Source organism: Cynara cardunculus (genome assembly GCF_001531365.2).
Source record: "Cynara cardunculus var. scolymus isolate 2C chromosome LG 2, CcrdV1, whole genome shotgun sequence".
In the NCBI taxonomy this organism is placed as follows: domain Eukaryota; kingdom Viridiplantae; phylum Streptophyta; class Magnoliopsida; order Asterales; family Asteraceae; genus Cynara; species Cynara cardunculus.
In genome coordinates, this window is record NC_037529.1 from 8736450 (window position 1) to 8750778 (window position 14329).

At 33.7% G+C, this 14329-nt stretch overlaps 1 protein-coding gene across 2 annotated transcripts; it reads left to right on the forward strand.

Annotated features, from left to right (window-relative positions):
• The first annotated feature begins 8209 nt into the window (after positions 1-8209).
• Positions 8210-14118, forward strand: LOC112507196 (subtilisin-like protease SBT2.6). 2 transcript variants are annotated; one of them, XM_025111648.1, is made up of 12 exons: positions 8210-8315; positions 8706-8765; positions 9017-9228; positions 9423-9567; positions 9706-10100; positions 10748-10843; positions 10940-11012; positions 11126-11411; positions 11867-12192; positions 12517-12784; positions 12876-13157; positions 13334-14118. In XM_025111648.1, the coding sequence occupies exons 3-12, from the start codon at positions 9050-9052 to the stop codon at positions 13738-13740; spliced, it is 2457 nt and encodes an 818-aa protein (XP_024967416.1). In that variant the 5' UTR covers positions 8210-8315; positions 8706-8765; positions 9017-9049; the 3' UTR covers positions 13741-14118. The 2 variants fall into 2 exon arrangements, with proteins under 2 accessions (XP_024967416.1, XP_024967415.1); XM_025111647.1 differs by having other exon boundaries at positions 8237-8381.
• The last annotated feature ends 211 nt before the right edge of the window (positions 14119-14329 follow it).

Genomic DNA, 14329 nt, shown 5'->3' on the forward strand with positions numbered 1-14329 from the left:
ATATATATATATATATATATATATATATATATATATTTATTTAATTGTTTCGGCAAAAAGAAAGATCGACTTTTGTTGATAAGGATCTCGTAGATATCCAAATTGAAATTATAATTAACAAGAAAACAAGATGCTTTTTTTAGTAACACTATCTTCAAAAATAGAATATTTTATTTTTTAAATCTTTTTAAATTCATTTAAAAAATTTAAGACCTGTTTAAGAAACAGGTAAAACTAAACACTGTTGATGGAAATTTTATCTGTTGGGTTAGGTATTATCGTGTAACAACGTGAAGATGGGTTGCTTTTCATATCTGAAGTGGGTTTAATGACGGTAATATATAGGAGCATGGTCATGCGAGATAGTGTTCTAATGTGAGATATATAATATGGCCCTAAAAAATGGTCGAATTATGCATGTTTTAGCTTAATTTTAATGTTTAATCTGTAACTTTTTAGTCGATTGGGCGATTCCCGATTCCAGCTATGAAATAATGTCAGGAGAATTATTTTATTTAAGTGGATTTTATATATTACTTTTGTTATTTTAAGATGTTCTTATTATTGTAATTTGTAAAATTTTTAATGTAATATATGATATAAAATTTTACTTATTATTCATCCAATCAATATATAGTTTTGGTACATGTATATCAAATAGTCCAAAAAGGAAGGAACGGCTAAAAAGAATTGTCAAAGGTTTAGGATTTTAATTTTACATCGTAAGTTTAGGAATTTACCAATTTACTCTATCTCTGTGAACCACATATTTTGGAATCTAATTTTGCATTAAAAAAATGGGACGATTAGTTTTTGTAATACTTCGTTCACTCCCACGTACCAAACGCACTTTATAACCTTGAAACTTATAATAAAAGGGAAAATTGCACCAAAATGGAACCAACTTTCACTTAATTCTTATTTTGGGAAACCAACTTTCAAAATCGTCATTTTGGTGAACCAACTTACACTTGATTCCTATTTTGGTGAACCACTTTTCAAAATCGTTATTTTGGGGAACCAACTTGCACCTGATTTCTATTTTGGGGAACCAACTTGCAAAATAATTATAGAAAAATAACTAAAATTCGTTTTTTTCCAAAAATTAATGCAATAAAATCTATTTTTCATTTCAAATCTCATTTTTTTTAAATTCAGATATTAAATTGAACATTTTAAAAAAAATCCAAATTACCACAATAAAAATTGTTTTTTACTAATGCAAAAAAAATCAATTTAATAGAAAAAAATAATTGATGCAATAAAAATTAAATATTAAATATCATGTTCAAGATTTTTCCATCTAACCAATTGCATCAATTAATTTTTTTCTATTAAATAGACTTTAATTGCATTAGTAAAAAACAATTTTTATTGTGGTAATTTGAATTTTTTTTAATGTTCAATTTGATATCTGAATAAAAAAAAACGAGATTTGAAATGAAAAATAGATTTTATTGCATTAATTTTTGAAAAAAAAAAAGAATTTTAGTTATTTTTCTATAATTATTTTGCAAGTTGGTTCCTTAAAATAGGAATCAAGTGCAAGTTGGTTCCCCAAAATGACGATTTTGGAAGTGGGTTCCCCAAAATAGAATTCAGGTACAAGTTGGTTCCCCAAAATAGGAATCAGATGTAAGTTGTTTCCCCAAAATGACGATTTTGAAAGTTGGTTCCCCAAAATAGGAATTAGGTGAAAGTTGGTTCCATTTTGATGCAATTTTCCCATAATAAAATGTTTAAACTTCTCATTTTTTTAATTGATATGTAACAAGTTGAAAACTTATTAAAATAGTCTGGGGTCGGCTCAAATGATAAGAAATATCACGAGAAGATAAGAAAAGAACGTTCATATATGAATCTATCAGAAGAAATTGAAAAAATCTAGTTGAAAATGCATATGTGAATTGTCATTACAGATTATTCATATAAGTTCACATATGATTATTCAAATGTAATTTTTAATAATTTACATATAAACATTAATTTTTACTTACCTTCTCATGATATTTAGTATTTTTATTTTAATATTATATTATAAATATATTATAATAAAATAGTATAATTAAAGAACAAAAATAGAGTAAATGGAATAGCAGTTGGGTTGCTATCACGGAGATGCAAACATAACTATCCTCACATGGTATTGTTTTTGCTAGCGACAATTGCGGTGCCCACATACATGTGCTCATAATTTTAATAAAATCTATATTTATAAGTTTTAATTCTACTTTTTTAGGTTTAAATTAAATAAATAATCTGTGAATCGTAAAACAATTATATATATATATATATATATATATATGTAATAGTTTAAACAAGAACATTTATGTTTTACGAAAATACAAGAACATTTATGAGTCTCCGAATTTGTTAAGACATAATAAAAATTAAAATAAATGAAAATAAATTAGTATTTATCTATAATTTTTTGTTATCCTAGATTTATCTTTATCCTTTAAATTTTGTTATTATCGTCAGAGACTTTTTATGTCGATACATCCGTTGTTGATGATAATGATTTGATTTTAATAATGTGAAAATGATTTGATACCGGTTATCATATTATATGTATGTGATTTTAGAGATAAGGATGTCGCTAAAAATTACAGATAAATACTAAATCACATGATTATTTTTAATTAATTACTTTATTTTCTTTTAAATTTATTTATGGGTTGAATAATTTGGAGACTCATAAATGTTTTCGCATTCTCGTAAAACAAGGTGTTCTCGTTTGAACCTCCACACACACACACACACACACATATATATATATATATATATATATATGAGAGAGAGAGAGAGATTCATACAAGAATGATACATATTTAAGAAAATAACCAAATTACGTATAAAATCACATGTGATTTTATATTAACGTCCAAAAAAGTGTGTGTTGTATGGCAAGATCGCACATGTTAGTGTAAAATCACATGTGATTCAGTCATTCTCTTATTATCTTAAATATGTATCATTCTCGTGTGAACTTACCTCTATATATGTATGTGTAGGGGCTTAATCCTTTGAGAACTTCAAAATTTGTGAGATTCATGAGAACTTCTATCTTAAGGTTTTGTTTCCCGTGATTTTTTTTTCTATCTAAGTATAATATTTATTAACATACATTTGTTTCACAATGTGATTGTATCGTATGTACTCATTTCACAATGTAAAACTTTTTTACATATATTTTTTTTATTTCACAAACACATAAAAAAAAGTTCACATTGTGAACCGAGTACATGTGAAACAAATAATTGTAAAACAAATATATGTTAATCAATATTTTAAATTCTAATGGTAGATGAAAATTTTCATATGAAATAACATATGATGCACAAGTTCTCAATGTTATCAAAATTTCATAAGTTCTCAAAAGAAGGTCCCCTATATGTGTATATATGTATACATACGCTTGAAAATGCACATGTGAACATATGTTTGTTTATCTACCTTCTTATAATTGATTATTCGCTTATAAAGATGTATACATTTATTTATATTTCCTTTTACTAATGAGTGATATATAAACATTTCATGCGCTAATTTTTCAACCTTTTTATACTTCTCGTTTGAACATTCCCCTACACATGCATACATATACATAAAAACAAGCCTTGTGTGTGTGGCATAAAAGTTTGCAATCAATGTCTCCCGACGTTCTCCTTCACACATCAGTGGGACTAAAGAAAATAACATCACAGATTCGTTAAACAAAAACCGTGTTATTTTAATGTATGCGACAACTGAACATGGTTATGACCTGCAACGACTGTAAGATTTCCAATTTTCATATGTTTATATTTAATACTGTAACCGACAGATTGTATGTGAAGAATTTTCACATCATTAATGCATTTAAAAGGGACATATATTTATATACGGAAAAGATTCAAAGAGTCACATAATTGCATGTAAAGAATTTTGGTATATTTTTTTTTTTTTGGGATTCTTCGGTTCTTGCTACTTTTAAGGTTATTCTGATCTCACCCATATGGGTGTGTGTGTGTGGAAATTCAAAAGAAAACGTTACTGATTTTATGAGAATGCAAAAATACATAATACAGACAACCATCACATGTGATGTTTTATGGGGACGTAACAGTGTGCGAACGACATGGTCCGCAACCTAGGTCGCGGCCAAGATCGTCCGTGTCTATGATGTGTGTATCACCCGTTTATCATATGTAATGATTGCATGTTTCAGGTGTTCTTAGGTTCTGAAAAATAGTAACGTTCTCGTTTGAACACTTATCTCTATGTATATAGGTATATGTATTCAAGATGACGTTGATTCATAAAGTGGCAAACACATTTGTAAGATGTCATTCTCAATTTCATGTGAACAATGAATGGTTAGAAATCTAATCCGTTCAATAATTACGATACCTGTTTCACATGTGGATCCTAAATTATTTGTATATAAAACGTCGCTTTTCTAAGTTTTTTATTAATTAAAAACCCTTGATGAATATGGACATATTAGTGGATGATATTTAAAACCAACGTTGTTTTTTAAGTTTTTTAAGAATCATACTTGTAAGGTTAAATTGTAACTGATAATACAAGACTGCAAATTAATGAGAAAAAACCTTTAATTCATTTAGATAAATGATGAAGCATAAAAACCGAATCATGAAAATGAAATACCATTTTGTTCTGATTCGTAAGTCGAGGCATAACGTCGCACCCTAGTAAATGACATTACCATAACCTTAGGCCTGGTCGTTGGTTCCGGCGGTCCGTGTCTTGCAAGGGCATTGGGGATTTCTGTGACTGTTCTACAGGACTTGAAATTAATCGAGGTATATACAAGCTGACCCAGATACCTACAGTTTTAAAATGATATAAAACACTGATAAATATATTACTATTATTGTGTAAAGTATATACAGTAAATGCTAGAATGGTTGAAACATAAAGACAAGAGCAGATAAACACGTATGGTCCAGTTACATTGTCAATGATTCGAATGAATTATCAAAAAATATTAAAATAATTACTCATGGTTTATAATAGTTTAAAATTATTGATAAAATGTTTTCTTTTACATCAATAACTTATATTAAAGACTGTTTACCTAAATGTTTAACCGGTAAGTGTTTACCGTTAGCAGTCAACACTATAATTTATTTTATTGGGTAAAGTTGTAGTACACCAAAACGTATTCCATGAAACACTTTTCCTAGTAAGCGCTTACCCGGATAAGAGTCGTCACCCTCACTTACCGGTTAGGACTCTCCATCCTTATCCTCGTTCTTACCGGGTAAGATTCTTGGCCCTTGCCATCTTCATCCGGTGAGGAAAATTACTCGGTAAGTACTTACCGGGTAAGCGTTTAGTAAAACGCCCCTTAATGCCAATAATCTTCTCAATATTCTATAAAATTATATATTTGTAAGATTTTATATCAGTCAGGGGAAGGGAACGAAGGTTGGTTTATAAGGAGAATGAATACCTTCTTTGTCAGACGTTTTTTAAAACCATAAATCCAAGTATGCATAAAGCGGACAATATCTAGTACGGTTGTCTGAGATGGATAAATGGTATAAGAGCTCGGAAACTGACTGATGTGGCAACGAGGACGTTGGACTCCCAAGGGGGTGGATTAAAAGCCCACACCGGTTAGGGAGGGGCATGAAAGTTGCCTTAGAAGAGACTGGATACCTCTTTTATCAAACGCGTTTTAGAACCGTGAGTCCAGATGTAGATAAAGGAAACAATATTTAGTACTACTTGCAAGTGAGATTCCTAGATACCATTATAACAAATTTGGGTTTATATGACGTAAAATATGTTTAAGTGTTATAATAGACTCTTATATAAGAGACTGAATACCTCTTTCATAAACCCGATTTTGTTGTAATATATGTTTAGATTTTACATGATGTACAACTTTTATAACTATCATTTTGAACAGTAAATACTTAAATTCAACATAACCTAACTTGCTTGCAAAAATTTCAACAAAAAACCATCGTACTATAAACAATAACAATATAGTTGACAAAAATGTCTAAAAGGTGGACTGCATGATGTTATTTTGACTATTAATATTGTTCAGGTAAAAAGTTGATTATCGACAATCCTAACCGGTCTCATACGGAAGCCATCTTTCAGAATACTAATGTGAGAGAACATTTTTTGACTCACTCAATGGCTGAGGCTAATGGGGATCAGGATCGAACCCAAAAATTATCTTGTATTTGGATAAAATCATTGCACCCCTTTATTAAAATAAAAGCAAAGTTGATACAACAACGACAACAAATTATGTTTTTACAAGAAGCAGAAACAATCCGAACCTAAACAACGCCAAACAATCTATAACCAAATGCATAAGCAACCCAACCCAACTAGACAAAGAAATGATGCAAAACAATCCATGCAACAGATTTAAAGGTGAAATCCAATTACAAAATGATAGTGAAAATTGTACTGAAATGATCTGCACCAATCAGGCTATGAGCAGCTGAAATGTTTCAGTCGATTTGAGATCCAGAAGAAAGCAAGTAACTGCACTTCAAAACCAAAATCCAAGTTAGGTACAACAGTAGCTTTGAAGACATTTTATTTCTAGTGCACCAGTTTACATAGAGCGCCATCCAAGTGACCATCGTTTTGAGTCAAATTCTGAAATTGCCTCCTTAAATACTATACGGGAAAGAAATGATGTCTTCCAAAGAGTTCATCGACAGAGAAATGCAACCCCACCACCTCCAAAGACTTGACCAAACATGCACACTAAAAGGATAACGTAAGAAGCAATGTTCAAGAGGTTCAACCTCAGTCCTGCACCGATGGCACAAAACATTGTTCATGTCAATGCCCAATTCGTGCAAAGCACCACGATCTAACATTCTTCTGCTACTCAGTCTCCAAATGAAAATGTTGACTTTGATACATACGATTCCGCGCTAAAGTGGAGCGATACATGATTTCCCTCAAAGTGGAGCAACACGATTAACCTAAGTTGTTCAAGGTTGTCACACATGATATTTTTTTTTATACAATGAATTAAAAAAATCAATTAGAATAAGAGTAAATTACATTTAGATGTAGGATTTTGTTCAAACGATTTCGAACTCAAGATTCAGGTTTAATTTTTGTAAAAATTCATATTCAGATGTATAGAGAAATCTAAAGCTTTTGATTTAGGAATTTTTCTTTTTAACAGATTCAGATTCTTTAGGTTCTTTGTATGAATTAGATTTGTATGTTCATGTTCATCGTAATCAGATCTATTCATCTTCAAATGATTCAAGGATTTTTCTTAATTATTGTTTTTTGAACTTCGGATATGTGCTTGATGGTGGTTGGAGGTGATGAATGGCGCGTGTGGCTAATGAGGGTGGCGTTGGGTGGTTGGCAGTGATGGTGGAGGGTGGTGACAGGTGGTGTTGAATATGGGTTTCATCAATTTAGGGTTTTTAAATTGAAGTTGAATGAGGTGAGGTATGAAGATGGGTTAAAAGACCAAAATGCCCCTTACATGAGGGGCACATGACTCACTTAACGGAGCATGCTCTAACGGTATTAGAGGAAGGGACTAATTTGGGTTCCGAAACACAAAAAAGAAATCAAGAGATAAAAATGTATAATAAATAATTAAAACTATAAAAAATGCAACAAAATAAAGGTATTGACAAAAAGAAAACCAAAATACCACTCTTTTATTTAAATAACATTAAACTTATAATATTTTAAATTAATAAAAGAAATAAAAAGGGCCCTTAAAAATTCCTCTACACATGCTCCATCCTTTTTCAACTTTATATTCTCCTCTATTTTTATTTTATTTAGGGGTGTTAGAGATTACTTATAAAAATAATTTATTGGTTTATTTTGGTATAATATTAGTAATAAATATTTTTAAATATTTGGATAAATAATTTATACCGGTGCTAAATCGGTAATAAGAAATTTTTGAAGAAGTTAAACCCTTCTGACTTATAATAAGTTGATAAGTGTTTTTGTAGAAAAACTTAAGTTGTTTCAAATAAGTAATCTCAAACACCCCCTTTTGACAACAAAAAAATCTTATCTAATTTTAATATATTTTAGAAAATACAATTATAAAAAAATATTAATTATATGATTCTGTATGAATAAGACAAAATCCCATTATTTTAATAAAATACCACATGAAATCTAATATTGATTTTGATGGGATTATAAGGAAATATTTGATACTAATGTGAGGAGTGAAGAGTGAAGAGTGAAGAGTGAAGACCATCAAGAATCTGCAGTTGAGACCAGTCGAGTAATTAATTTAGCAAAGACTCCTCCATCTTCGCTCCTATGTCTGGCGTGTAAAAACCCTAACTACCTCACTCTCTTATCTTTATCTCTCTCTCTCTCACACCCACATTTATACTGTAATTTCCTCACTTTCCCTTTTCTTGATTACACTTCCATATTTGTGATTTGTTTTGGCTGATCATCATAGATTAATGTAGCTGTTTTCTTTTTGTTAAACAAAATTAAGTTACTTTCGGTTAATCGAATGGTGGGTGCTGGGATTTTGATTTGATCCTTTTTTCTTGGATCAATGTGAGTAAAGTTCTTACTGGGTTTTCTTTGATCTTTACTGGGTGGGTTTTAATTTGACTGTTAAGTGAAGAACTGAAGTCGGCAAGAATTGTTGTCTTGATTCGTTTCTTGTACACATTGTTGAATGACTGTGAAAGTATAATATGCAGGTTGATCACATGGGTTCTCAGATTTAAATGAAAGGGACTGTTGCTGATTGAATCACACTGGTATCATCTCATCTCCCTCTCTGTTCTTTTAATACCCTTTTTGATGGGTGTATTTTTTTTAGATCGATTATACAAATGGGATAAGCTATTAATGATTTATGAGTTTATTGTATGGAGGTATGAACTTGGTCTGTTAGACTCAAGAATCTGGGGTTATAATCTGGTTTTTATCTCTGTAAATGACCCGATAACATGGAAATTAAACCATTTAATCACTGATTTGATTAGATTTCTCTTTATATTGTTTACAGTTCTTGTTTTGCTTGGGAAGTGGATCAGTAAAGATGATGAGGATTGTTGAGTCTGTTTTTACGATGATGATTCTACTTGGTCTTTTGGTGTCTGTGAAATCAGAGGTTTATATTGTAACCATAGAAGGAGAGCCTGTGATTAGTTACAAAGGCGGTGTTAATGGTTTTGAAGCCACTGCTGTTGAATCTGATGAGAAGCTTGATGTCACCAGGTCCGTAAATCTTGAATAATTTTTTATAACTTTTTATTATTAATGCATCTTATAAGACCAGGTTCAAACAGGCGAGAAGTTCTAAGATCATATATAATTAGACTTGATACTTTCACTTCATCATTTTTGTTCAAATATAGTCATACACTTATGTTTGTTATCTGTTTAATGTTTGTTTTGTATTTGATTCTCAGTGATTTGGTTATATCGTACTCCGATCACCTTGAACAAAGGCACGATACGCTTCTTGAAACATTGTTCGATGATGGTTCCTACAAGAAGCTATACAGCTATAAACATCTTATCAACGGTTTTGCGGTTCATGTTTCTCCGGAACAGGTCACAATCTGGACTTGTTTACTTCCTTTCATACTGAAATTTAAAATTACTAAAAAGATGTCGGTAAGCATATAGAAGTTCAATAATTCGACTACTTTTGTAATCCTTTTTTCTTACACATTTTGAAAATATTAGTAGGCAGAAACGCTTAGGCGCACCCCAGGTGTGAAATCCGTGGATAGAGATTGGAAGGTGAGGAAACTCACCACACACACCCCAGAATTTTTGGGGCTGCCCACCGGAGTTTGGCCAACTGGAGGTGGATTTGACCGAGCTGGAGAGGAAATTGTGATTGGATTCGTGGATTCAGGTATTTTCCCACACCATCCAAGCTTTGAAAATCAGAATACAGAACCATATGGCCCTCTTCCAAAATATAGAGGGAAATGTGAGGTCGATCCTGATACAAAGAAGAGTTTCTGCAATGGAAAGATAGTTGGTGCCCAGCATTTTGCAGCCGCGGCCACAGCGGCCGGTGCTTTTAATCCTTCAGTTGATTTTGCTTCTCCTCTTGATGGCGATGGACATGGAAGGTTTGTGCAAATACTTCGATTTTCGCTCAAAAACTATTTTCATTTTTTGTGGGAAAATGTTTGTTTTGCTTTCAACATCAATATTTGTACTCCCTTAGTCTAAAAAAGTGCTACACTAGTTTTGGGTTGTACTAAAAAATTACAATGTTTTCTATTTGGTAAGATCTCACTCTGAATTTACCTAATTGCCCCTTAGCATACCGTGCTTTGTGCTTCCTGTCCCCTTGTTTGTGTAACGTATATCCCTTTCCGTTCCTCTGCCTTGTTACATTGTCCGTTTACTTTTGCACACACTCTCACTAATATCTTACTCATTTGTTATATCTATTTGCCTGCAATTTGGATGGGAACAATGTCTATAACCCTCGGGATAGAGGTAAGGTCTGCGTACGCCGTACCCTCCACCAATCCTACCTCTGCATGGGATTCACCGTGTCTATTTGGTTTGCTTCCTAATTGTCCCTTAGCCATCATTACAAGATGCTTGAGGCATGATTTTGATCTACAAGTTTTCTCAAATTGGTCTTGTTAAGGGGCATTTTAGGCATTTAATTTTAGTCAAAGCATATTTATCTAACTAAATGTTACGTCAAACGTTGCATTTGTTGGCCCTTGTATCTCTTGAAAGTGCTAACATTGCTTCACAGTCACACTGCAGCTATTGCTGCGGGAAATAACGGGATCCCTGTTCAAGTGCAAGGATATGAGTTTGGAAAAGCAAGTGGAATGGCTCCCCGTGCTAGGTGAAGTTTATACTCTAAAATCTATGCAAATGATGGTAACTTTAGCATAATCTTTACTGTTTTTAACATTGTGAATAATGATTCATGTGTGAATAGGATTGCTGTTTACAAGGCACTCTACCGGAACTTTGGAGGATTTGTTGCTGATGTCGTTGCTGCCATCGATCAGGTTTGTTGATATCTTGTTATATGATGTTATTTACAAAATATGTATCGGAAGGTATCTTCTAGATCTTGTAGTTTGTTTGTTGAAGGAATTGATTCAAAGTAATATGTTAACAGGCTGTTTATGATGGTGTTGACATTCTGAATCTCTCGGTTGGGCCTAACAGTCCACCTGCCACCACGAAGACCACATTTTTAAACCCTTTTGACGCTACACTTCTTTCGGCCGTCAAAGCTGGAGTTTTTGTTGCACAAGCTTCCGGAAATGGAGGTCCGTCAGCCAAAACTGTAGTGTCTTACAGTCCATGGATCGCATCTGTAGCTGCTGCTGTTGATGATCGCCGATACAAAAACCATTTGATGCTAGGAAATGGAAAGATTCTAGCTGGAACCGGTTTATCATGTAAGTTTCAGGTTATTAATTGGTAATCCATTCAAATAATCACTTGGTTAGGTGATTGGAATTTTCAATTATGATCTTTCTTTTGAAATGGTTGAAACACACACACATACATCACTTGCATGGTGAGTCTTTAACCTATGACCTCAGGTTTTTTGAGACACACTACAAAATCGGCTTCACGCCAAACAAGACAATTTACTTCAGAAACGTCCTATCAACTAATTGTAACATTTTTGCATAGGACGCACAATTGTTTGTTCCTATAAACTTAAGTCCTATAAAGCAGTCTAGTAGGACATTTAGACATATTTGGTGTTCTATAAAGCCAATTTTGTTGTATTGTCGTATACTACGAGTTTGGCCAATGGCCTTTTGTTCTTATAACAGTTCTTTGGTGTTTTCAGTATCCCCATGTGATGATCTTTTTGTTTCTAATTTATCATCAATCAATGCAGCGGCTACGAGTCCAAATAAAAAATATACGCTGGTTGCGGCTAACGATGTCCTGTTGGATTCTTCGGTTGTGAAGTTTAGTCCATCAGACTGCCAGAGGCCTGAAGTTTTAAATGGAAATATGGTGAAAGGAAACATCCTTCTGTGTGGTTATTCTTTCAATTTTGTCAGTGGTTCGGCATCAATTAAAAAAGTTGCTGAAACAGCAAAGAGCCTTGGTGCAATTGGCTTTGTTCTTGCTGTAGAAAATGCATCTCCTGGAGCGAAATTTGATCCTGTACCTGTTGCCCTACCTGGGATTCTCATCACCGATGTTAGCAACTCAATGGTAGTTCATACTCCCTTTTATGTATGTATGTGTATATGCTCATGGGGCCCGGTTCAAATGAGAAATGTAAATATTTTGAGAACATGGAACCAACTATTTCATGAATTATTCATAATGAATAACCCTAAATATTCATGAATATTATTCATCATGAATATCATGCATTTCATTATTCATGTTATCCATGATGAATGTCTATTACAATATTCATCATGAATAGTTGGTTCTCAGGTTCTCAAAATATATACGAGCTTCATTTGAACCTGATCTTATGCTCGTGATTGTTCAGATTTTTTGATCTAGTATTTGCGTGTATGGTTATAGGAGCTTATAGACTATTACAACGTCTCTACTTCAAGGGATTGGACTGGACGAGTAAAGAGTTTCAAGGCATTAGGAAGCATTGGAAATGGTTTGGAGCCTATACTTCACAAATCAGCACCAATGGTGGCATTGTTCTCTTCTCGAGGCCCGAATATAAAAGATTACAAATTTCAAGATGCGGATCTTCTAAAACCAGATATTCTGGCACCTGGTTCTTTGATTTGGGCTTCTTGGTCTCCTAACGGAACTGATGAGGCTAATTACGTAGGTAAATACTTGATTGCAACACTTTCCGTTTCCTGAGATGTTCGATATTTTGTTTTCCGTAAGGTTTAAAACTCTGTTTTTGGTTGAAGCAGGAGAAAACTTTGCTATGATCTCCGGAACTAGCATGGCTGCACCCCATATAGCTGGCATTGCAGCTCTTATAAAGCAAAAGCATCCTCATTGGAGTCCTGCGGCTATTAAGTCGGCCTTAATGACAACATCAAATACTCTTGACCGAGGCGAGAGACCGATTCTAGCCCAACAATATTCTGGTTCTGAAACCATGACTTTTGTCCCAGCCACGCCTTTTGATTATGGAAGTGGCCATGTTAACCCACGAGCTGCTCTAGATCCTGGCCTCGTGTTTGATGCAGGTTCGTTCTATTCTATAAAAGCCATTATGCGAACCAAATGCCACCGTAGGTGCCATTAAAACAAAGTCGGGTTTATAGGACTTCAAATATGTCTAATTAACCTAAATTCGTAACTTGGTAGGTTTCTTTTCCGTAATCTTTTGAAACTTGCGTCTTATTACTTATATTTTCTTCAGGTTACGAAGACTATCTGGGATTCTTGTGCACAACACCTGGAATCGACTCCCACGAGATAGGAAACTACACACATCGACCTTGCAACTACACACTTGGCCATCCATACAATCTAAATTATCCGTCCATCACAGTTGCCTACCTCGTGGGAACTCAAACCGTCACAAGAACAGTCACAAACATGGACGAAGAAGAGACCTACACAATCACTGCTCGAATGGCACCAGCCATAGCCATTGAAACAAGCCCTCCAGCAATGACTGTTGGACCAGGTGCATCCCAAAAGTTCACCGTAACCCTCACCGTCCGATCAGCCATTGGGACCTACAGTTTCGGAGAGGTCTTGTTGAAAGGAAGCAGAGGTCACAAGGTCCGGCTGCCGGTTGTAGCCATGGGCTATGATCGCTAGTTTGGACTCGTCACCATATATATGATGGTATTATATTCTTTATAAAACCTTTGGAAATCAAATAAGGGATGTAAAGAGAAAGTAGTACAGGGGGAGAGGCTAGCTGCTGCTGCTGGTTTCTTCTGTTACTATTAAGTTTTGCTGCTGCTGCTGAAGTTCAGCTTGTGCAGGTTGTACTGTATGCTTCCTTGTACGTATGTTGGTCGGAAAAAATGGCGAAAAGTGTGGTTGGGCGAAGTCGGGGGTGGAGGAAGGCATTTGGTTCATTAGTTTTGAAGGATTTTTGAGTTTGTAAGTGAGACTAAATGTATCCTATAAACAATATGTTTTATGCTGTTGATGTAAATGAGAGTGAAAATAGATGGTTGTTTAACACTATACCTTACAAAGAAATTGAGCCGGCACCCGTTGTGGCTTAAGGAGTCGTAATTTAACAAACATGCCCAGCTTCACGGGTTAGTCATCATGTCAGCAATCTAATATTTGGTTCCACAAAACACCAGCTTCACAATTTCTTGATTTGTAAGCTCTCGCAGACAGGCCTATTCCTGACATTTTCTAGACCCTGGGCGAGATGTAAAAAGGAGCC